Here is a 25,473-nt window from a genome sequence, read left to right as displayed (position 1 = left end):
ATGCAGAATAGACTTAGGGGTTGCTACCAGGTGGAGCTTCTCTAGACATGGAGACACCTTGCAGGTGTGCTCCACAGAGCCTCAGTGTGGTCTGCCCAGAAAGCAGGGGAATATGGTCAGCCTGGGCAACCCCAGGACATGGTGATCACACGTTTTGAATTTTACTGCCTAACGTCCAACTGCATTGTGTTTGAAGTACCTTCTGTGGATCTTTCTCCTTGAGTGAGATGCCACAATTTTGCTCATGGCTTTCATACGTGAAGAGAATCAGGTGGCCTGTTTTTAGGAAATACTGTGTGCAGTTTTGTAATGTACATGCAGAAGGAATGCTTTTCTCCACTTTCTTTGGAAATCCCCAAATGACCAGCATTTCACGAGGCTGTTACAGTAGAGAGCCTTACCTTATCTCACCCTCGGTCTTTAGATTCAGCAGGTCTTTGGAGATCCTGAGTATCCCGCTGATTGAGGGTCTGTATTGCTTAGACAGATAAATTATATAAAATCAGCATTTCATGTGCTGTGAGTCCACTTGGACTCAGTGTGCATGCCTTACCAACTCTCTCCATATATGGTTTATCAGTGCTTATTCTTTAGTGACTTCTTAAAGTGCTGGCCACAATGTAAAGTGCCACTTTTCCRTGACAGTCCTGATGTGAATCTTTAGCAGTCTTTGGAAATGAAAACCTTGGGGTCTGTGGGCCTTTCCCTTGAGGTGAAACTATATTGCCTGGGAAACTATGCCTGTGTAAACACAAGAACATGCTTTTGATAAGCTAGATAATTAAAATAACCCTYCAGCTTCTGTATTAAAACATTGCAACTGAAACTACTTAAATTTCACTTAGAGCAGTTCTTGATATTTTGTCAAACTAATTGGAAAATGGCATACATGATTTGCACATGCAGAAATGCCTTAAGAGCATCTTGTGTGATGGTGATGAATGCAGAACCGAATGCAGCGTACTCCCAAGGAGCTGGAGCACATACCTGCTTTTAAGCAGTACCGTGGGAGCAGCACACTTAGTGGTGTAATGTCACTGAAATGTGAAAACTGCTTTACTCCAGTGATAGTTTAGTGCATATGGTGACTTCACTGCAGGTGTTGATTTTAGAATATTCTTTTTCATGTGTTGCTTTGTGACTGCTTTGAAGTTGTCTAGTGGCTGGATTTAAAATGACTATTTTGAGAAAACTTCCTGTATTTGTAAGTAAAGACCCAAATCCTTCAAACACTGTTACTTTAAAACTTCTAATTCAGTGATGTTACTCCTGAGCCTTGATAGATGGTTCCTTTACAGCAGCAAATGATTTGCTGTTTCATAAAAGCCACCAAGTTTACCCTTTTCTTTTTCAGATAATTTTCCAGGTCTTTCATTAATTGTAAAATAGCACAGCTAAAAATGCAGAAAAAGACAAAAAAAAAAAAAAAAAAAAAAAAAAAAAAAAAAAAAAAGAAAATCTGACTAATTTAGTGATGAAGCAAACTGGACTGATTTTATGTCAGTGATGGCAGTGAGTTCAGCAACACTGAGTTACTCTCAGTTACATTAAGCCAAGACAGTATAGTGTGCTTTATTATGAAAGTACATATGAACTGGAAAAATACTCAGAGCACTGACCTGTCAATATATTTAATAGACTCCATGGGTATCAAGAGCATCGCCGGGCAGACTTCTACATCTGAGGCTTGCTTTGAGCTTCAGTACTTCACAGTGTGCATCGTACTGAGCCCTGTGCATCCTACTGCATCAGTAAGAGTTGAGTAGCACCTTTTTTAAGGGGGGAGGAAAGAGAACAGCTTTACTGTGTATGAAGCAGCTGCTACTTTTCTTGCAAGCAGGGTAGTCTGGGCTCAGCTGCCCTGCTAAGTAGGATCCTGCAGTTTTTCTGCCAGTATGTGGGTAGAATACCCTTACCTTTATTTGCAGGATGTGGCAAAACCAACTTCTAGTGGAATTTCATAGAAAAATGTCTTGGTTTTCTTTGGGTTCATAATCTTCAGAAAAAAAAACCCTACTGTAGGTGATATCCAAAAGCCATAAATAAAATGGTTTCCAAAAGATGAGGCTGCATTAATAGGATTTTAATAGTTGCAAATTAGAAATGATATATCCCTACAACTCTTTCTAGTGGTCCTTTTTTTATCTAGTCTTTTAGTCTCTCCCTTAATGTACCAAAAATACAGTTCCACCTTTATATCAAAAGATACATTGCCCAATGAAATACAAACGTTTGGGCATATTCCTTCTCTTATGCGAGTATTTCACTAGCAAAGAGCCTGTTTTTGTAGTTAAAGGGAGCGCTTGGTGTGTCCTCCCAAATAGGAGTGCAGATAGACAGTGGAAGGGGTAGTTCATGTATGTAAACATCCCTACTGAAAATCTGTCATTGAAGAACAGATTGTCAGCATACCAACTTAGTGAGGATGCAATAATTCAGACAGACGTCTGGTTGTATTGCTTATTTACACTCTGAAACAGTTTGCATTGTGAAAAACAATCTACTTTCTCATACATGTGTAGAAGGACAATTGTGCATTAAAATGTCAGTTGTAAAGCAAATGAGGCACACAGTGTCAGATGAAACAGGGAGAAAAAGGGCTCTGAGCAGCAGAACTGCCTTGAGGCGCAGATTCTCCTCAGCTTCTGCAGTTTTCAAGTCACGTGTTCCTCAGCATAGTAAAACTCCATACATATTTTCAATTCTTTTCTTTGTTAAATAACATGTTTAATACTTTTTTTCTTCATGCATTATAGCAGTTTCTGCTATTGACATAGCATCATTTTGATCTCCAGCCTCTACTATCTTGCTTGAAATGACCTGTAAAATTATCTTCCAGACTCTTCATTAGACATAATCTCTTCAGGGAGCACTGTGCAATGTGGCAGCTGTGTTTCAGATTGCCAGTCTCTTTACTGAGATGCTATATTCTCTGAAAATAYGTTGCAGTGATTTTGTTGACAACAAAAAGGTGGAAGAATTAGTACAGGGAGGATTTCCTTTTATAGACTAATGACTAGAACACTTTCCTATGATTAGGACTAATGGATCCACTTCCCACTGGGCAGAGGCAAAAATCAGATTTGTAGTTCTCATATTTTTGGTGACTGAATTTAATCCTTAAAGTGTTGGATAAAAGATCATCATTGCTTTTACCAGGCTCCATAATATCTAGCATTTGATTCCCTCTACATTTCCTTCAAATATCTATATAAGATTTTTTTTTTGCTTTGAGCAAAAACTATGCTTTATAATGGCTTCCATATTTCAGCTTGACAGATTAATTATTCAAAAAAAAAATTGACTTGGTTTGATGTTTCCCATGTAATTGGACATGACAAAAAAAGAGCTGTGTTTTGTGGACTGGGCTTTGACCTTCAATATAGGTTCTTTTAAAAGAGCAGCAGAACAGACCAGCAGCATTTATTTCCTCAGCCTGTTGCTAGTGAACACTGTTAAATCACAGCTGTGCAGCTCAGTCCATAAAGTGAATGATGTTGTCCAGGGCTAGAAGCCAGTTTGTTCTTTTTGGAAACAACCTGTTCCAGTACCTCCCTTGAGCAGCCAGTGTATTGCGTAGATTGAGTTTCTGCGAGAGCTTTTCATGCTTTTGAAGCTGTTGGAAAAATAGTGATCTTCAGTAAAACTGGTATAAGACTGCAAATTACATCTCAAAGGTGAGTCAAGCCGTGTGCATTCATTTTTGGTGAAGTCTGATGTGATTTGTTGTATTTGGAAGTGCCCAAAATGAACCGCACACACTCGTGAACACAGCCACATGTAGATAATCTATTCAACAGCAGGTTTAAAGGATTTGGGATGATAAGCTCTATTTAAGTTYTTATAATTAAATATGGACAGAAAGCTTAGCAATAATTAAATTACATGCAATTTTCCTTCGAATGGATTAGCATTTATATCTTGCAGTGCAATAGTTATTATTTATATGCAGTGACAATTTAAATACATTATCAAGTATACTATTTTTAGCATACTGGAAATGATGGAATATAATGTGGAGATGACTAAAATCTGAGTATATTTTCTATACTCATTTTTAGCTAACCACACTTTCTAATATTAGTAATACAATTGGCAGTGCAACCTTGTTCTGCACTCAGACAAATATATTGAAATAGGCATTTGAAAATATCAAAAAATAAGCTTTGAGACTAGGAAGATGTGAGCTTAGGTACAAAAGTCCTAAGTAAATGGAAAAGTAGAGGACCTTCAGATCAAGAACTGTCATCTTGGGTGCAGTTTCAAAGCTGTATGCAAAGTGCAAATATCTTGCTTTGTACAACTGTTGAACGCAATTTCCTCTCATAAAAAAAAAAAAAAATCACAAATTGAAACAAAATGCCAGAGTTGCAGATACAGGTTTGTTGTGTGAAGTCTTTGTAGCAGATGTCCCACTTTCTTTTGCTGTGGAACTGCAGTGATGAAATAAAAAAGATACACAGCAGTATAAGTAGTAATAACCTTGAATCACTCTGAAGTGGCTGTAACACCCACCTCTGGGCTCCAAGATGCCTTTGGTTGTGCTCTTGTCGCACTGCTGCTGTATTCGCCCTCATGCKTCAGTGAGAAACAAACCCAACCTGAACCTGCCCCCCACCAGCTCAGAAGAATGGTACTGAGATATTTGGTTTTGCCCTTAGGGATTGATTAGATGCTTGTTATGCTGTCAGTGTCTACGTTGGTGAAGAAACTGAAAAAGTGATCCTTTCTACTTTCTTTTTTAAGTAGCTCCGAGGCCTTCCTGTGTAGGTGGAAGGAAGGATCATGAAATACAGAAACAAAAATCACATCTGATGCAAGTGGGATTAAAAAAAAGGCAAGAGGTACAGGTCACAAGGTTAGGTGATCCAGGGCTAGCAATTTTGCAGAAGATACAGACTAGGAAATTCTCGTGTATTTAGTAGGCTGGTTTATCACCAAATCTTGAAAGATTTGCATTGCTCATATCAAGTTCAGGTCACCCTGAAATTAGTGGGAATTTTCACGGGTAGCCTGGGGTGTTCAGCAGACTAATATTATAAATTTACCTCTGTAGTAGATGAAGAACAGTGGGATCTCCTCCTGACCATGTCCATGATGAACTGTGAGAGCAGATGTATGCTTACCTTTGCTGCCGTATTTTTGCATATCACAGACTGGAGTCTCTCTGCTGTGTAGGGACCTCATATATTTCTAGTATGACCCTCTTTAATCTCTGCTGTTAGGGACAAATTACTCCTGCTGAGCCAGTTGAACCATTTCTCTGAAAAGACCTTTGATTTWGCTATGACATATGGGGACCAACTATGTAGAGGTAGGCAGTATTTGAATTGGATGGGAACATGAACTACCTTGAGATCCAGGGCTGGAAAATCTTAGTGACCACACAGCCATGCTGATTCTGCTTGAACCATTTCTTTTTTCACAAATGTTTATTTCTTTACATCCATCCAGCCTGAACTTGGAAATAGCTGTGTGCCTGGCAGATGGTGGTGGTCCTTGGGTGGGTGAGAGTGATGATTTTTTTCCTCTTGACTTCTTTTGCCATGAGAGGTGTTAACGCTGATGGACTTGTGGGTCTGATCTTCCTATTAAGTCTTGTTTGTATTCTCAGTGTCAATGAACTATTTTTTTGTCTAGTCTGTATTTTGAGTGAATTTAAGAATTAAGACTGACTACTTAGATTCCTTTTAAAATACAAGATTCTCTCATCCTTGAGTATATTATTTTCCTGGGTAAGATTTTGACCGTGCTGTACATATCTCAGCTGTTTTATACATGTTGTTTCTCCTCTTTCTAAAATAGAAAATGCCATAGCCGGATCAGAGCGCTAAYTGATGTTAGCCTATTTTGTGTACATCTGTCTAGGGCCTGCCAAGTGGTAATAATTCAGTACTTGGCACTTCTTCTAAACCTCTCGAAGTGCACTGCACACAGACATGTAGCAGACAGGACAGCTCTCACCATGCCAGGCTCCTGGCACTTGGCAGAAGAGTGTCCTTCTTTGAGTGGCAATATCATGAATCACRGATCAGGTCAGTTCAGTACCTCTGTGGCACCCAGCATCCTGCAGAAGTGCAATAGTAGGAGCACTAKTGTGGATCCAGAGGTGTTTTTAACCGAGTTGCAATTTGCAGGAGGATGTTTTGGGAAATGACTGATGCCACACTCAGAGCATTTGGGATATGTAAGCTGTAAGCCCCCCTACACGGTGACTTTAGTGGTAGGGAGGATTTGAATGTTGGTTTTAAATAGTCAGTGGTAGGCTTTTTTCCTGATCATTTGCAGGAGTGCCTTATTATTTATAGTCACATTCTGGTGGTTTCTAAGCATACTTGGTTGTTTACGTACGATCAGATACATTGTATTGATCTCTGCATTTTGATATCCCTTTAGAAAACACAATGAACCTCTTCGGATGTTATCCCTAACCAATTATTTTTTCATGATCAAAGAATATAAATCAATTTTTGCTTCCCTTTTGCAATGCAACAATTGATTTTCTGTACTAGCTTAGTTCCACTCTGCTAATCTTTTTTTATGCATTATTTCCTTAAGCTAATTTAGAATTACTTTCAATTTTTAAGTTTTATTATTATTATTATTAATGAAATATCATGAGCACTGTCATTTTCTAGTTCATTATCTCTACTGGCAAAGTTTGGATTATACATGAAGTTTCTTTTTCTTCCCTCTTGCTAGATTTATTACTTTATAACTAATTGCAGTAAACCTAATATGGGTATGGAATGGAGAAGGATATTGAAATGATATTTTAAAGGTTGTGACGGTTTTATTCTGGACACACAATGGAGAACAGGCTTTTTGTAAGTTAATATAAATTTGTATAATACTAATGGTATTTATTAAAAGAATAATCCAGTACATTGAGAACTCCAAAATTTCTCTTAGCCTAGAAATGAGGGACAAATTTATGTGCTTATGGATCTCTCTGCACCATGTCTGCTTTGGTTTTACTTTCGTCTCTGCATTTGGCTGTGGAATCGTCCTCAACGGAGCACACAGGCTAGTGAGGTTACTCAGAAGGTTCAGGCTGTGTAGAGGTTCAACATGCTCCACTGTATCAGACTGGAGAAATTAAATTAATTCCATTTAGCTGGCAGACATGAGGATATTTGTAGTAGAAGTTCAAAACAATCTTTTTCTCTTAGCATAATTTTCTTACTAATTTTCTCAGGATAGTTTATAAAAATTTAAGGTTTTGTAGCTTTCTCAAGTCAATGTCAGAATCTTGATTCTTCTCCTAAAAGGTAAWTTTTCTTGTTTCTTTCTGTAGAGGTACTGTTCTCAATTTAGAAATATAGCCACTGTTCAGAAAAATGCAATGATGCCGATGGGAGTTAGCCAGTATAACTTTGCTTTAATTATAGTGGGAATGAGATGAAAATTTCCATGGACAATAGATATTGTGGTTGCTCTAACTAGTGTTTTCACTTCAGGGTCTTAAAAACTAAAATTGCACATCTTTGAAATTGCTGAAAAGTTTGGACCACAATCCATGCTGCTATTTTGTGAGATACCTTGAAGTCAGTGAGGCTGTGACTGTCTTTATCAGTCTTGGCATGTCCAGGAAATATTTAGGAATTATGGCAACATGCCAGATAATATGGAAGAAGAATAGTAAGTAAGTGCCATGAATCTGTGTGTGAAAAACAAGCAAGAGATTGAGTGGAAGAGGCATRTAAATATAAGAGTGTTTATATCATTTAAAACATCTTAGAGAGCATTGCTACCAAAAAAAAGKCAGCAATCCCAGTATCACCAGAAAGTCTGCTGAATTAACTGGTATACCACTTACTGTACAAAGCAGTAGAAATGAATATTTTCCATTTTTATTCCAAAAGTAATTTTAGAGGATTAGGGCAGAAAGCTATTTAATCATTTAGCAACATCTGATGTGAACGCATTGGTGGATAAGCAGCGACTGATGTGATAGTGAATTTTCAACACTGCTTTGTATGATAAAATAATAATGATCTTACCTAACAAGTTGATATATAAAATATACCCTGGGATTTCTTACCCCACAGCCACTTCCAAAAATACAGCAACAGTGCAACATAGCTTAAAAATAGTGCATAAAAAAAGGGAAATTAACAATGTGAATCTAGTCTTACAGAACCGTCTGCGGATCTCTAATAGACTGAGATTTCTACTTGTTTTTTTTCCATCAAATCTGAGAAACAGCAGAAGTGTCCTTAATTACCAGTGAGAACATTCATTAACAGTTCAGAGGGCAAGARCATCTTTGAGGATTAACCATGGAGGTGCAGGGAGAGCAGCACTGTGGTACTTTTTGGGTGTTTTTCCTGACATCTGCCCAGCATGGGATGTACTTCCTACTCCGAGCAAGCAAATCTTGATAAACCAGAGGGTCAGAAAAGGCTCAGAGGTATATAGTGAGGATGAGGGACAACAGGGGGCCTCTTTGGGCCACAGTGCAGTTCTTCTTTGAATTTTCTTTTCCTTGTGACTGGAGTAAGAGCTGGCTGTATTGGTGCATGCCCAGGTTTCATTCCAGAGGCAGAGTGCTTGCACCCCTGGGACTGTGTGCACCAAGCTGGGAAACCTGCTGGCATCTGGATGCTTCATGATTTTGTGTCTTAGCCCTCCTGGAGGCACTTTTCTTCAATTTCTGGAAAAGTTCCTGGGTGTTGATGCTATAGATCACGTATGATGGGAGTGGAAAGGGTCCCACACCCTGCAGAATTGCCATGGCTTGCTTTCAAAGCTTATATCCTTTAGTTCAGATATCAGGAAACATTACCTTTTGCTTTTGATTAAGACATGGGATTTGAGTTTGAAAGGTGGGAATCTTGCTGGTATCTACTTGTACCTGCCTTCTCTGTGGGTGATCTTCAGGCTTTTTTTCTCCCTCAGGGAGCTGAAGAGACTGCAAGAGCTTGTCTGAAATGAAGSATCTAGCTTGGCCCACTGTCTGGTCCCCTCTCCAGTGCATGSAAAGAGATAGCCCCCTTGAAAAAGTAGATCATTGGAATTCTTTCAGGAACTTTGTGATTTAAATTTCAGAAATTTTTGTCTCTGTTGATTCCAGATTTAATAACCATCATGGATTAGGCTTTAGACTTGTAATTAATTAAAAGCTGCATATATCTATGCCATATATTACTGCAAAACTGAGTTGCAGGTATGAAAATGCCATTGGCAATGAGCATATTGAGATATAAGTTTAAATGCATAAAATGCACAGAATGGGATTAAGCTGCACATTTAAGTCTATATTCTTATAACTGTTCTGAATTTTATTGTAAATAGGTGTTCTTTTGATTTTTCTTGTTTTCTCTGTTGATTTTCAGTGGTAAGTTGGATAATTTGAAGAGGGTAAGTAAAACTTCCAGGACATAGCATGACACTGTCTAAGGTGTCAGCCTTGAAATCTTGCTTGTGTGTGAAACTTTCATACTRTGTGATTAACCAGTGTTAATGGAGCTCTCCAGAGACACAGTAGTCTATTCCTAAGTCTAAAAGTAAGACAGAAGAATAAAGTATCAGAGGCAGTTATAGCTCATTTTATGTAACTTCTCTGAATTTTAAAAAAGGACTGCAGTGCCAGTAACTGAAGTACTGGGAATGAGTACATCTAAAAGTCACCTTTTTATTTGTGTTTGCATTTCACAATGTGCAGATGCATTGCTCTTGACTTCAGTGAGATTTGAATTTGTATGACTGGATGAAAAGTGCTCTCCTCAGTTTTTAAGATCCGTGAATTGTTGTGTAGTCTCATCCATGGAGATACTCAAGAACCGTCTGGACAGAGTGCTGGGCAACCCACTTGAAATAATCCTTCTTGAGCAGGGTGGTTGAACTAGATCATCTCCAGAGATCAATTCTGTGAAATAGTACATAGTTATTTGACTAAGATGAATTGTGATAAATATATATACTCCTGCCTACTGAACTGTTCAACACTTAAATTAATTTWCTTTTTCTGGTGAGGAGAAAATGAAGAAGGGTATTCTACATCTTAATGATATTCCCTACATTACAGAAAGAGAGGCAGGAAGAAGAATACCTTGTAGGTAGACATTAATGCCTTTATCTTATAACAAAATGAATTTTATTTCTAATCTTAAATTTAAACATCAGCCAAAAATTAGAGGGATTTTTCTTTTGTTTTAAGTTAATATATCACTTATAATATGCAGATGTATTCACTCTGATTAATTTTTAAATAAATTGCAATGGAGGATTTCTTAGAACTGGCATAAAAGCTTTCACAGAATTTCAGGTCTTCTCACTACTGCCTTTATGAGTTGATCAGCACGGTTAAAGTAGAATTGTTGGTGGTTATGTTGTTTAGTTTCAAAACATATTTTCTTACAATTAAGGTTGTGTTTGCTGTGACATTCTGTGATGTTAGATCGTATTCGCCCCACTGAATTATGCACATGGCTTGCTGACGCTATCTTTAATTAATTTAAAGCTTCTGCATACTGCATGCAGGCTGGTAAACACGCAGGTCCAGAATGCACCTTAACTGTAACTGAGGTTTTTCCTCTGWATTTTTTTTAAGTTGTAGAAGAATTAATTGCCTAAAGTTTGCATGACATCTGCAGAGAAAATATTTTCTGTTCAAGAATGAATGCAAATGTGTATTTGCATTATCTCAATGACTGCAGCATTCATCCAAAATTGATTTTCTCCTTCCACAGATTATTTAAATGTATAGGTTTTCTTTCAAGTGACTAGTCTTTGAATTGAAGGAAGGATCCTGCCCATCATTAATCATAGGATAGCATGCCATTTTCTTCTGAAAGGTACCAAAGATAAAAGCCTAATTTAGAGACAGGAGGATTGTTTTGGAGACTCAGAACTGCATGGGAGAGACAGCAGCAAAGCATCTTTTTTGACCAAATGATCATTTCTGAATGCATGTTATTTTACCTGGAATGGTTCTTATCTGTAAGTTAGATAAGATAGTTCTAATCTATAAATATTGTACTGAGAGAGGCAGGGACTGTTCTCTTAAATAAGAATTGCCAACTAGACAGCCCCTAGACTGACTCATCCAGACMCATGATGGCTGGCCGCCTTTTCACTGCATGGAGTACAGAACAGCATTTGGGGCAGTAGATGCCACTTGAAAATTCAGGTATGTCCCTCATCAGCAGCTTGGCACTGGGCAAGGAGTGGAGGTGGCCTCCGTGCCTGCTGAGTTTGTGCTGCCCGGCTGTATGGCAGTAGTGAACACTCAGGGATGTTGCAACTTTTTCAGTGTATATACCCCACTTGTTTTGCTAAGTAAGCATATTTTGGATGGGTTATTCTTAGGCATATTCATTCTTAGTAGTACTAATAGTATTTGTCTTGAGGATAGTCAGTGAGTCGTTGAGAGCGTGCGCTTCAGTGAAAACCACTGGAGTATTTGCAAAAATGTGATAATACATTTTAGCAGTATAGCTGAGTAGGCTTTACCCTTGAGAATGCTTTAAGGGCTTCAGTTCTAATATGTTTTTTTACTTCAATCTGTCTGCATAAATGTAGAAGGCTGTTATTTTATCATTTATTATCCTATAGGAAATGGAGAATTAGAGATCCCACTGAAGTCTTAATGGACTAATATCCATTTTGTCATAACCTGGAAATTTTCATAGTCTGGTAGAAAGGTCAGTGACTGATCAAGACAACAGAGTAACGCCTTGAGGTACAAGCTGGAAGCAAACAGGAAAGCATCAGCTACTGCTCTGTATGCTAAAAAAACATCAATTTTGAGAACCTATAAGCAAGAAATTCTAGAGAAGGAAATTGTGACTATTAAGTACCTTACAGAGAAAAAAACACACAAGGTGCTAAAAATTATGTGATTTGAAGGAATGTTTCAAAGGGATGTAGAAAGCCTAGGTTGTAGAAAATAATAATAATATAAAAATAAAGCTTTTTATTGCCATTTGTCTGAAATCATCAACATAAATTCAAGATAAATGCTAGAAAACAGTGAAGCTGATATTGAAGACACTCTATGGTCTTTGCCTTGCATTTTGACTTCACAGAGCGGGGAAAAGAGGCAATGAAACAGTTTTCATCAGTTCCCATGTGTAGCATCCAGAGAAGTAGTACTTCAAGTAGGCTAGCTTCACATCACAGAGATTATTTCTGTATGAGAGACAGACTGAATTCCCCAATATTCTATGCTGACTGTTCCTCTGAAGAGTATGTATATCACTTCCAGGAATATCTGGGGAGGAATAAACTTGTAAATGAAGAAAAATTGTAAGTGAAGCTCTGCAAGTCCTTTTTTTCCTGTTGCATTCTGGGATGCTACCTTGTGGACTTGGTAGAACAAATTGATTCTTTTTTCCGGTACAAAAGTTATCTAGGAACTATCTCTTTCCCCATTTTCCTGAATCTTATGTAAAGGTGAAATTTGGAATTAATTTTTATTAGATATGTTTGCATTAACAGATATTGGTTAAAATGTTTAAAAAGAAACTCAAATTTCAACCTTTTATTTTTCCTAAAACAGGAACTTTAACACTATTTTCAGAAAGGTTCACTATTTGTTTTTCTGTTATGAATTTCAAATTGCCTTCAATAACAATGTTTGATTTTTCTTAGTTGAAACCAGCGGCAAATTATGTCTGTTTTGAGTCACATCAAAATTACCTGTTCACCGCCACCTCCCATGCCTCTCTATGTATGAGACTGTGTTTGCTAATCATCCGTGTGTGATGTCTCTTTGGATGGACGGCAGGGTTCAGGCTGGGAAATGTCAGTGGTTGKTTGTGGTGGAGTTTCCCAGACGTACCAGCCTGAGAGATGATAGTGACCTCAGTGGTGGCCAGGGATAGGGCAATGGGTGTAAGTTGAAACACATGAAGTCCCATCTCCATATGAGGAAGAACTTCTTCACTATGAGGGTAACAGAACACTGGAACAGGCTGCCCAGGAAGGTTGTGGAGTCTCCTTGTCTGGAGGTTTTCAAAACCTGCCTGGATGCCACCCTGTGCCCCATGCTCCAAGTGTCCCTGCTAGAGCACGGGGGTTGGACTAGATGATCTCTAGAGGTCCCTTCCAACCTGAACCATTCTGTGATTCTGTGACCAGAAATTCACTCTTGTCTGCTTTTTTAGGAAAATATAGTTAAATTATCAGTGGAACTGATGCTTCAGCTCAGTTATAAAGCAATGGTAAGAATGTCACCTTCTCCACAAAACTAGGGTTTGAACCCAAGCTGCACAACTTCCCTCCTGATCCCCTTGTTGTACCCTTGTTGTTCATGCCATGGTTCACCACAGATTCTCTGTTTGTTAGCATTAAGTGATAAAGGATGGTGTTTCTATGTAATTAAAAGTTTAATTACGTTATGATTCTTCTCAAGAGTGCATTGAGAAGGCAGGAACATAATTTCTCTTGAGAGCAACAAAGAAAAGTAATCATGAAATGTTCTCTGTGGATATTTACCACAACGTCACTGCTGCAAAGGTTGTGCAAGTGTGGAAATATATTGGTTCAAATAAATACCCTTTAGGAAGTTTGCTAGTTCTTCTCTTTCTGGACAGGCAGTTTTCCAGGGTTGAGGTAGGTACTTGCATGTCAAAGGCTGGGAAGCAAGACTTATCTCAGCTTGGGTAGAAGAGAAATCTCTTCTGCCTCCCAGTAAACAAGCAAAAATCCCAAGCAAAACCAGAAAAGCAAAAACACCCCCAAAACAACCAAAAAACAACAACAAAAAATGACAGCTCAGGAAATGCTGTCTGTTGTTATCTGTTAAAGACAATAGGTGTAGGTCTGGGTTTTTTTGAGTGTGTTTTCAAACTTTTGTTACCATTGTGAATTTTGGAGTGATTTAATAAAAGGCTATGTCTACATGTTATAAATACCTGCCTTTATTAGTATATTATTATTATTATCTAACTATGGATAGTTATCAACAGCTACTCCTTTATTGGAATCCTGACAATCTCCCAGGACTGTGAATGTCAAACAGCATTTCCATTCCTTGTGTGACTTATTATAATTATTTTCATTGAAGTTGTTGCTGAGGTCAGGATAGTGAAGTACTTTATTTATGCACAGCAGGGAACAATAAACATTGATAATGTTTCTTTATTCTTATAACATAATTACTTTTAAATCCCAGTATTTATAGTAATTAGAAGTAAAAAAAAAGTTTAAAGAAAGTAATTAAAAGTAATATATTTTACATTATATTCCCCCCTTTTATAAACACACACTGAAATGCAAAACATTTCTCCAGTGATTTTTCTTTATCCCAAATTTACACTACATTAATTTTTGGTGGTATGCTCATTGTTTTTCTTTGTACAGAACTGATATTTCTTCACCTTCCTTTGTAGCACATAGTTGGCAATATCTGCAGAAATAACTGATCCTTTCACATTTTCATGGATTTTGGTTTCATCTTTATTATTATTTTTATTTTTCTTTGAGGTAAGRCTAGTCATTTGTTCTTTCCACTGAATACTATTTTAAGCACTTATGAACTAGACTTTATCATAATGCCATGCTACTATTTCCATTTAATTAACTATACACCATATTTGCATAATGAAAATGACTTTTTTCCTAACATAGATACAGGAAGGATATAGATAGGATGCATTTATTTCTTTTACCAAAAGGAAAAGAGAGAGAGCAGAAAAAGTCTACTGCAACTGGAATAATTGTGGAGAACTTCTTTTATCCAATAAAGAATTGGTTTATATTGTTTCCTCTGAATTTTTGCAGTATTTCTTATATATATTTTTAAAGAAAGATCTGCATTGAAATATGATTCCAGTTTGCTTCAGTGTTTCATCATTGATTTTTTTCTGGGAGATTCTCATTTTCTTGAAATACTTGAAATTAAAGATATTCATGTCAGGTGATGGACATATTCAATTGTGTTTTAGATCATGATGCATAAATAAGTGAATATATGTATTAAGATTCTTAATCAGTCAAATGTGACTGCTAGAATAATCATGCCTGCCACTTACAGGATGTTTATCTGTTTTATAGGAAACAAAAGCAGTTATATGCTGTTTGGAGAGTTAGTTCAGCGTGGATCTATAAGCTGTGTTGATGTTCTTCCATTTTCATGCTCAGGGTTTGCAATTTTGTGTTACACACCACAGTTTWTGGGTAAAACCACATGACAGTGCTTTTCCCCTCATTCAGTTCGTCATCTCTTAATTTTTCTTCTATCTGCTATCTTCACCTCTATTGTGGATGGATGTCCTGGATCTCTTTATTCCTCATACTCTTCCGTGGCTACAATTCAGGCTCCACAGTCTTCAGATTCTGTTTATCATTAGCTCTGTGCTTTGGAAGATAAGAATCAGTCTACTGAAGGTTCTGGCTTTTATGCATGAGTCTTAAAAAATGTCAGGTAGCCCCAGCTTGGGATGAGCTTTAGGAAGATGTTAACAACTGAAATTAAAAATTATCTGGCCTAATTTCTCTGACCAAGTGGCACAAGAAGCAGCTAGCTGAAGTGCTGTGTAGATCACATTCCTTATTAAGGCATTTTCAGTTATTTTTATCTTTCTAAACCTCTCCAGTCCTGGTGGAGATGATTTTCCGTGTTTCCCTGATCTTTCCATTGATAGCATAGCCCAGAGCCTGCGACAAGAGCTCTGTATAACAAACCATGCCACAGCTTCAGCTGTGCAAGTTGGTCCTGATTCACACTGGAGGAAATGGGGTTTTGGAGCAGAGAGAGTGCTGCTGAGAGGCGCTTATGCAGGTCTGGGCAGAGCAGGAGTTGGAGGCTRGAGCTTGAGAGGCAACGTCAGCCAGCACAAACCAATTCTCCTCTTTTAAGACCCATTTCACCACTCCTAAAAGTTTGATCAACCCAGAGAGCATCTATGTGTCCCCATATTATGTCAGCCCACAGAAGGCCCCATCGCAGGTCTTCTCCTGGCAGAGCACCCTGGCACTGCAGTGCTGTGGCCAGGTGCCACACTCTGACATTCGGCACGTGGCTGCAAACATAAGCAAAGCGTCTGAGTGTGGCACGTGCAGATCGGGCCTTCCAGAGATGTAGCCACAAATATTTACTTCATCAGCTTTAAGAGTGTTGTYTGGGGAGAGGAGATGACCCCTGATGCTTTCTTGGTGACCAGGCCTAACATTGGGAAAGCTCAGGCAYGTGTTGGCCACAGATGACTCTTGTTTGCAAAGCCTGAAAGCAGTTTTACTTCCACTGTTTTGGTGTATATTAGATGGCTAATATTTTTATACTTTTTTTTCCATTGCTTGACACAAGAAGCAGTCTATGTAACTCTTCAGGTTGTGATGACTAGAGAGACTGCAGAGACTCTGTAGGGACCTACTGTCAGTAGGTCATGATGTTAATGACGAAAGCCAAGTGGAATACTGTTTAAATATTTGCAGATAAACATGTGATGAAGAGGTTGACAAATACAAGATACAGCTTGTGAATTTATTAGGAGAAAACCTTCTAAATATGGAAGCGCAGTGTTGAAGGTGCAAATCCAGAAGCATGTGATAAAATCTAGTTTGACAAAAGTAACAGTAACTTTATAATGTTAAGGAAAAAAAAAGAAAAAAGAGTGCTGCAGACATCCTTCTGGTCATTTCAGAGCATGGGGACTCAATTCAAGAAAATAATTGATTTCTGTCTTGGAAAACACAAAAATGTTTGTTGTCAGTAGCTTAAAAACACGAAGACCAGTTATATTTATTTAAAATACCCATCTRAAATGTAAAATAACTGGCTTGTTTTGATAAATGTGATTATACATTCTTAAATCACCGAGTTTTGTAGAACCTCTTTTACTTTTGAGTTTATCCATTCTCAGGTGGGCAGGGAGCAATAGAAGAACTAATATGAAAATGTAAATTATCTAAGCCTTAAGGTTAAACATGTATTTAAACCTCCCTCCAATTCAGGAAGCGCTTGAGCATGTGATTAAATCTTGATGATATTAATGGCACTAAAATGTAGTCTTAAGTGAAAGCCACAGGGCTTCGTTACTGAACCTAGGCTTTAGCCAAAGCAAAAGAAATGAAAAGCCTGTTCCTACATTTTTTTTTTCTTTTTGCCCCTATAAGGATATTTTTGTGCTAGAAAAGAAAGAGTTTAAAGGAAAAAGGGTCTTAAATGTATTAAAATGAACATGCTTAAGTTTTACTGGGGTCTGTTTTGCATCACATTCCTCAATATGCTTGTGGTGTTGTACATATTTTAATCATTATGTTGTAGAGATATTTCTTTTCTTTTCTTGGTATATTATATTGGTTGGAAATACATTCACGGCTTCTGTAGTATTTATTTGAACATTAATCAGTCATTTGTTATACTGCATAATGAGTCAGAGATTGCTAGCCACAAAACTTCAAATGCCATCAAGTATTTGATGGTAGTAAACAATGCTCATATATTATGTTAGAGACAGGTAGGCAAAGAGATACTATGTGTATATACGTAGAGATTTTTTTCAATATATAGTTTTTATAGAGATATTCAGATGGTACAAAATGTTTGTCAGTTTTGCAAATTTAAAAAAGGATATAAACATGAGTTAATTTTCATAAATGTAGGTTGAAAGACTTTGGATTTAGCTGAGTTAAAGGACTTCACCTGTTAAAAGCTGCTATTGAACATAATATTAGAATTAGAATTCTTTAAGAATTTAAGAATTGGTGCCTTTTTTGCTTTGTCTGAGGCAATTTGAATGTAATGAGTTCTGTGTGGTAGTGGCTTTAACTGACAGCAGAGTCAATGGTGTAATCACAATGTTTCGTACCATGTTTAAGAACCAGAATTTGAAAATGTGGACTGCTGAGTACTTGAAAAAAATAACTACTCATTTAATTTAAAAGCCCAGATGAGAATACTAACCAAGAGCCTAAATATATCCAAAGATGTGTTTAAAACATAGAGCTTGACTTGGCTGCAGTCAGTTGTTGAAGTGTCTCCTGCCAGAACTATGGTTATTACTTTCTGTGTGAAGAAYTGAATATGCAAACATCAGACCTGCATTTTTATTGCTGTCCTGAAATAGACCTGAAAGTAGTTTCATGTTATTGATAAATAAGCTCAAGTTTAATTGAGGTATCTAGCAACTCTCCTGTTTACCCAGTACTTACATAAGACTATTTTCTGAGTATGCTTCTAAATTTAAAGGCACTTCCTCCACCCATTGTCTTGTCATTATGTCCATGGAAATTTTGAGTAGCTTTCTGATAACCTGAATGATTGTTTTTTTTCTTACATATTGAAGAGCTCTGTTATGTGTGTAAGGTGTGGGTTGTTTTTGTTCTTGATTTTTATGTTTGAGAAACTTAAGTAACTTCCATACTCTCTATTTTTAGCAATGAAGTACAGCAGAATGGATTGTAATTGGATTACCTGCAAAACTATGAACAATTAGAATTACTGTAATCAACTTTTCTACTGTAATTGAGCGTTCAGGCAACTTTGCAGTTATCTTTACGGTTCTTATCAATTTTCAGAAACAAATCCCTTGGATTGTGGGATTTGAAATGTCAAAAATGTAAATAAATAAAGCACAGAACAATATTATGGTGATACTGGGGGCATACGTAAGTCGAAATAGGTGGAAAAGATCAATGAAGTTAAAAGATCAGATGACACCATCTTAAAATTTGCCTTAACTATGGCACTGCCTGGGGAAAGAGAACAATATTTGAAAAAAGATATACAACCATGTGGACGGAAAATATTAAGAAATATAATAAAAATATCTTGTGAATAAAAATAAAGTTTTTTCATGCACTTAAAACCTTCAAATAATACGTTTGCTTTAAACTTACAAGGACTAGTCTTTCTGGATTTTCATTTTGTAACATGGCATTTATTGTGAGGAGTTTATAGTGTGAGGAACTTACAGCTTCTGTCAAAAGAAAAGGCCTTGATGATTGTGTATCATCACTGGATTTATGATATTTCAGTTTTTGAGAATTACATATATATTTGTTATGGAAAACTTAAAAGCTTGATACCTTTTCCTGTGTGTGCTCATAGCAGTACTGCATTTATTTGCATCCAGTCAAAATTTATACTGAATCTGAAAATTTTAAATACTGTTGTGGCAGCGATTCTATACTCTCCCTGAAGTTACATCTCAAGATTTATAACACACTTGCAAGATGTGAAATTTCATTATTGATTTCTGTGCTGTGTGTTGAATTGATTTTATTTTTAGAATTTCTGAAGCAAGTAGAGATTATTTAATTTTTCACTATAGCTGACAATTTTCAACACAGATAAAATAGCTGCTTTTGACACAGTAGATGATACTGCTCACTGATTCTGATCCTTTTACTTATGGTAGGAACATCCAGACATGACATATAACTGTACTGAAGACAACCCTTAGGGGAAAATGTTTGTTCCCCAGTTAAGATTTCAGCTATAGTATTTCTGAAGGAGCTTCTTCAAAGTACCAGAAATACCAATGACGTTTCAGGGACTTTTGATTTGGAAGAGGCAGAATCAGCAGATGATCTTTAGGTCAATGATGTGATCACCCAGAGCCTGGGAAAATCCTGAGAGCAGAGTCACAGCATGGAAATCATGTCAGATAACTCATATATATAACTGAGGATGAAAGAGAGGGAAGGCTATGTGACAATGTTAATTATATCACTCAGTAAACTGCTGGAAGATACTCAAGCACTACAAGTGAGGAAAAATGTTTCCAAAAACATCACAGAGTTACAGTGGTTGAGCAGTGCAGCAAAGGGGAGAGCTTAATTATTTTACAAATAATCATGTGAGTCATTAAAGAACGGGTCTCTGATTTGACCTTTCATCATTGCTGGGCATAATTTAATCAACACTTTCCCTTAAGAAAAAAGCCAGCTTGCAGTGTGTTATGCATATTACATTTGTTTTTTGATGCCCAGGTTAACTATTGCAGTTAGTCCTTTTACAGTCAGTAGAGAGAAACAGTCATTTTTAATGTACAGTTTATGTCAGCCTAGATGTAGAACTCTAGGATTTCTGAAATAGTCAAAAAGAGTTTAGATGGGCCTTATTGTGATGATTCCTGTGTCTTTCTGACACCTATAATGTCAGTGGTGTAGTCTAGCTCAAGTATCCCCGTGCACATTGCACTTATTTATATTATCATGATAACTGTAAAAAATAGCAGAACACAGCATATTTCAATTGCAGAGCAACAAATGAGTACATGAATCATGTATAAACGTGTCTTTCAGGCAAATTAAATGGTATAATTGAACTTGCATAAAATTATTCTAAGTTTACACTAGAAAGGCTCTATGATGCATTTTCTCATGGATATAGAAATGCCAGTGGATCATGTAGAAGAGTGAATCATGGAGTCCTTGAAAAATAGAAGCTATCCTTCATCTTGAAAGAAGTGTAAACAGCTTAAATATGTTCAGCATGTAGAACAACAAGATTTACCAGTGCTGAGCCCTGCTATTTTTTTCTCCATCATGCAGGCCCACAATGGACATACAGAACAGTATTAGTTGCAAACTAAGCTCTTCACAATATTTTTTTTTAAAATTCATCTTTATATTTTTTCATGAATTCTTGCTGTCTTTAGTCTTTTCTTTTTACTAATACTATTAAATACTATGAAATCCCAATTGCAAGTCATTCCTGTTAGTCTTTTCTAGATAACGATTAGTTAAGTTTAATTCAAGCAATCAACTATTGCTTGAATAACTATTTGGGGCCTCTTAGTATCCTCCACTGATAGCCTCTGCTCATGGTATAGTAGTGGAACATGAAGTGTCTTGGTTGTTTTCTTTCCGTATTGATATTCTTGTGGAAAAAATTCTTGCTACTTTTGAGGTACCTTTCTGTTTGCATTAAGTCTTGCTTTTTACTTGTTTCATTCTCATTTTATTTTGTGTTGTTTTTTAGCAGGTTGTAGTTTCTGCTTGCAGTAATTTCCTCTAATCTGTACAGAAAGACTCAAGATTTTTGTCAAGATGGTCTTCTGCTAGTCTTACCTTTCTTCCACAGTATGAAGGTTTATAATTTCCTTCATAAGACTGAGTTTCTTTTTAAATCAGTTACTTACTCTTCTAGMTTATTTTCCTTTTACATGTTCCAGGATTTCCTATATGCCTTGTGGTAATCCACTATTTTTATTTTGCAATTATTTTTTCTTCTTGTATTATAACTATTTCCCTTTCTATTTACCGCCACTGTATTCATTTTTCTTCACTCTGGCAATTTAACTGAAATATTTAAAATTAGTTTTGTGTTGCCTTTCAGCTGGTTTGTAAACAAACTAATGAAATTAATGAAATGAAATGAATTTGTGAAATACAATCAATGAAAAATAAGCTATATTTCAATCAGATACAAGCTCAGTACAAGTTATAAGACTGTCCCTTCTAATTAAATTTCATGTAGGTATGGGTGTTTCAAAATATATTGTAAAAGGAATAGAGGAAAATATTATCATCATTTTTCCAAGGTTAACAGGAGCTTTCAGTTTCTAAAGGCACTTTCCTTTTCCATTTCATTTTTTAATAGAACTATCAAATAGGGGTGGTATTTCATGACTGATTAATGATAGATGCACTAACCCTGTTTAAAAAGGGTGCAGTGGAACAATACACAAAGTTTTAGAACAAATTTTAAAGGAAATAATAATCAGAAAAAAAAATAGGACAAAGTACAACACAGGCCAATAGAAAACTGCACATGAGTAGGGAAGACAGTAGAGTTAATTTATCTGAATTCAATAAAGCATTTGATATAATGCGACATGGGAAATTATTTGCAAAGGTGAAAAAAAAGATGGATGTAATTGAAGGAAATGGTTAATGTAAAGTAATAAACTTTTGAGTTCTGGCTTCAAAATGTCTCACAGTTATTTTTTGTATAGTTGCTTCTTGTGTAATCAAAAGGGAAGAGCTCTTCTTTGAAGCATTACCTTAGTGTAGTGTAAGTCTTTCCAGATCAAGAATAAACAATTCAGTGTTGACAAATTCTTGTGCATCTGGTCTGGTCCCATGGACTTCTTCATATCCAACTGGCATAGATATTGCTCAACTCACTTTTTCTCTAATGTAGGTAATGTTTCAGTCCAACAGATTCTTCAATTTGGCTGGGGATCTGAAGGGCTTAATGGTAGTCAAGACTAGTAAAGGATGTCTTAGTCAAGATTAAGGCAAAGGATGCATTGAGTACCTAAGTCTTTCTCTGTAAAGGCAAGGAATAGTCACTTGGTCTGCTGCTTGAGAAATGCACCTGCATTGTCCTTAGCCTTCCTGTCAATGTATTTTTGAAAGCATATCTTCATATCCCTTCACATCCTTGAATATTTAAGCTGAGCTTTGGCTTTCCTAACTCCACCTCTGCATGCTCTGGCCTTGTGTTGCACCTGAATAGCTTCATTTTTGCACCACAGATGATTTAGGAATTTCTTTTTCATCCATTATGGCTTTCTGTCCTGTTTGCTTGACTTCACGCATGGAGGAAAGTACTGTTTTTGCTCTTTGAGAACAGTACGCCTGTCGATCAACTATCTCTGACTTATTTGCCCTCCTACATAATCCTGTTCAGTAGATCTCTGAACAAGCTGACATTTACTCTCCTGAAGCCTCAGCCTGAAATTCTGCTATTTGTCTTTCTTCTCTCAGAATTTTAAACACTATAGTCTCATGGTCCCTGCAGACAGAGTTGCTCCTGACTTTCATATCTTGAACTAGTTCTTTGTATGTGATAGACTAGTTGGAAAGTCCCTGGCATGCTATTTGCCTGAGCCAAACACTCTCCCAAACAATTCCTGGTCACACATTGGGAGTCAGAGTGTTCCTGGGACTATTCGCAGCAGTCAATTTTCATACAGCCACTCTGATTTCAACACTAGGAGAGTTTACTGGAACTGGTCATAGCCGTCATAGTTTTGGGCTGTTATGGCCATTTGGATCAACATGTAGAATGTACGTATTTTGTTCTGCAAAAGTAGACTTTCTTTAAAAAGAAGAAAGATACAAAAGGAATGAGAGAGATTTTTTTTGTATATGTTTGTACATACAAGAGTAAAGTGATGTGTATAATTACTAAATATCCCTATTTTTCATTAGCTTAACATCCTCTGAAAGTTTTCCATTGGACTTTTCTTCTTCATGCTGAATCAAGAAGGAAATCCCAAAGAAGTTGATGCTTTTAGACTGTCTAAACCAGTCCAGAAACAATTCCAAAGTCCTGGACCTAACACATTCCCTATTGTGGGGCTGTGGTTTCCTTGTATACCTCCACCTTCCCCATCTTCTTGTTTTATGGGAAAAAAAAATGATATGGAGATTGAGAAGGAACTCAAGATTTTACTCAGTGCTGCATTTTGTCTCAATAACTACACCTCCTGTGACACTTTCATTCAGCTGTATAATAGAGCCACAGTACAACTATTGAAATATCATCTCAGACAATACGCTGAATGAGAAAGTATTTACAGTTGTACTAGAAAGTGTAAATGTGTTCCTGAAACATTGTAATAAAACCAAAATATGTTACAGTAACTAAATTGAGAAATTTGTCTGAGGAACACTTATGGATTTAATGCATGATAGTATTTCATTGCATAGTTACAATTCTAAGTAGAATTTATGAAGTTCTATAATGCTTGCAGTCTTTCCAGTGGACATAATGCCTCCATGAACTCATCTATGTGATACTCTTTATACAGCTTGTCTTTATATGGTACACACTCTAAGTTTATGGGATCTGTTTATCAAGATTTTATGTTTGTGTATTGATATAGTTCAGCAGTGACACCCAGCTCAATCTGCATGGTGTGTCCTACACTGCTGTGGCTGGTACTGAGCTGGACTTATCGGTCTGGCCAGGTCAAAGCTGGCTTCTGCATTAGGTCTCATCTGCTCCATCACCGAAACCAGTAATTTCTCATGCATCCTGGAGCATGTTGGAACATTGCAGGAGTCCAGTGAATTCAGGAACTTCAACTTTATGCCAGCGTGGTAGCTCGAGGCTGGCTTTGTGCAGTGTTACCTCTGTGTCTCTGCACCATGCTCCTCCTGTGTGCATTGTCAAATATTATCCAGGCGAATCCCAGCACTATGTCACACTGAGGGGTACTTGAGGGGTAGCTGTAAAAATCATGGAAAAGTTAAGGTTGGAAGGGACCTTCAAAGATCATTTAGTCCAACCCTCCTGCTCAAGCAGGGAATGACTGCAAGGCGAGAAGGAATGGGTTAGACACCAACACTCAAGTGTTCTTGAAAGATAAAGCAGGATAGATTTACACTACAGACTGCACAGAGAATCCTAGGAGCCACACAGAGGGGGCCCTGATGGGAGGCTGCTGGATACACAGTTTGGATGCCCAGGAAGGACTCACCTGTCCTGCGGGGCCCTTAAGTCTGTTAGAACTGTTTCCTATCTCAGCTGTGCTGGCCTTGAGTAGTTGCTGACTGCAAAGTAACTAGACACTGTTGACAAAATGGAATATGCATGCCTGGCCTTRTTGGGAATTTGGTCACTGCATGGAGAGCACTCTGGCACTGTGATCATGTATTCTGTGAGTCACTTGACTCCTCAGCAGAGCTTCTACAGATATTCTTGCTACACTGGGTCAGCTAGAACATGTTATGTTGCCCAGCACCTTACCTGTGCAACTTTTTAATATCTAAAAGGATGGGGATTCCACAAGCTCTCTGAGCAACTTGTTTCAATGTTCAATCACCCTCACAGTGAAGAATCTTTTTCCTTATGTTCAAATAGAACTTCCTGTGTTTCAGCTTGTGTCCAGTGCTTCTTGTCCTGTTATTGAGTATTGCTGAAAAGAATCTGGCCGCATCCTGTCTACATCCTCCCTTCAGATACTTCTACCCACTAATAAGAGTCTACCTTGGTCTTCTCCAGGTTGAAATTCTCCCAGGCTTTCCTAATGCTCCCCAGGATGCCACTGGCCTTCATGGCCACAAGTGCACGTTACTCCTTGTCTTGCCTTTATCAAACCTCATGAGGTTTATGAGGTCTACCTCTCCAGCCTATCCAGGTCCTTCTGAATGGCAACAACACCGTTCTAATTTGTCACCCTCCCAGTTTTGTATCACCAGCAAACTTGCTGAGGGTGCACTCTCTTTCCACATCCAGGTCATTGATGAAGGAGACTGAATTCAATAGAGACCACAGGGGACACTTCTAACTACAGGCCTCTAACCAGCCTGTCTCATTCAGCTCTTCCATTCAGCCAGTTTTCAATCCACCTTGCTGGCTACTCATGTAGCCTATAGTGGTATAGAAGTACTGACCAGAATATGTGAAGAATTTAAGCGCAGATTATTGTATAACAATTCCTGCAGATTTAAGCAGCAGCCACATTCTGACTGAAATAAATATCATTCAGAACTGGAGAGGCATGTGGGGCTCATGCGGGTTTTTGCTTATTAGGCATAGACTTATTTTTTTGCTGTTGTGAATTTTTGATAGCCTTCACTTGTTCCCCTTGGTAAAAACAGAAGTATTCCAATGAAGGG

At 37.4% G+C, this 25,473-nt stretch overlaps 1 protein-coding gene across 2 annotated transcripts in view; it reads left to right on the top strand.

The window, feature by feature from the left end:
• The window catches only part of TRPC6 (transient receptor potential cation channel subfamily C member 6), a 93,880-nt gene that overhangs the window by 1,640 nt on the left and 66,767 nt on the right, over positions 1-25,473 (top strand). The window contains exon 2 of one of the 2 annotated variants that reach the window (XM_026034962.1): positions 2,400-2,402. The exons of the other annotated variant lie outside the window; for it this stretch is intronic. Within the exon in view, the coding sequence (XP_025890747.1) occupies positions 2,400-2,402 (3 nt within the window). The remainder of the gene's footprint in view (positions 1-2,399; positions 2,403-25,473) is intronic. 2 annotated transcript variants of the gene reach the window in all.

This window comes from Nothoprocta perdicaria, unplaced genomic scaffold, assembly GCF_003342845.1.
Source record: "Nothoprocta perdicaria isolate Ctin4 unplaced genomic scaffold, notPer1 scaffold_153, whole genome shotgun sequence".
Lineage (NCBI taxonomy): Eukaryota > Metazoa > Chordata > Aves > Tinamiformes > Tinamidae > Nothoprocta > Nothoprocta perdicaria.
The sequence above is the reverse complement of the archived record's forward strand: the minus strand, read 5'-3'. Positions and strand labels throughout refer to the sequence as shown.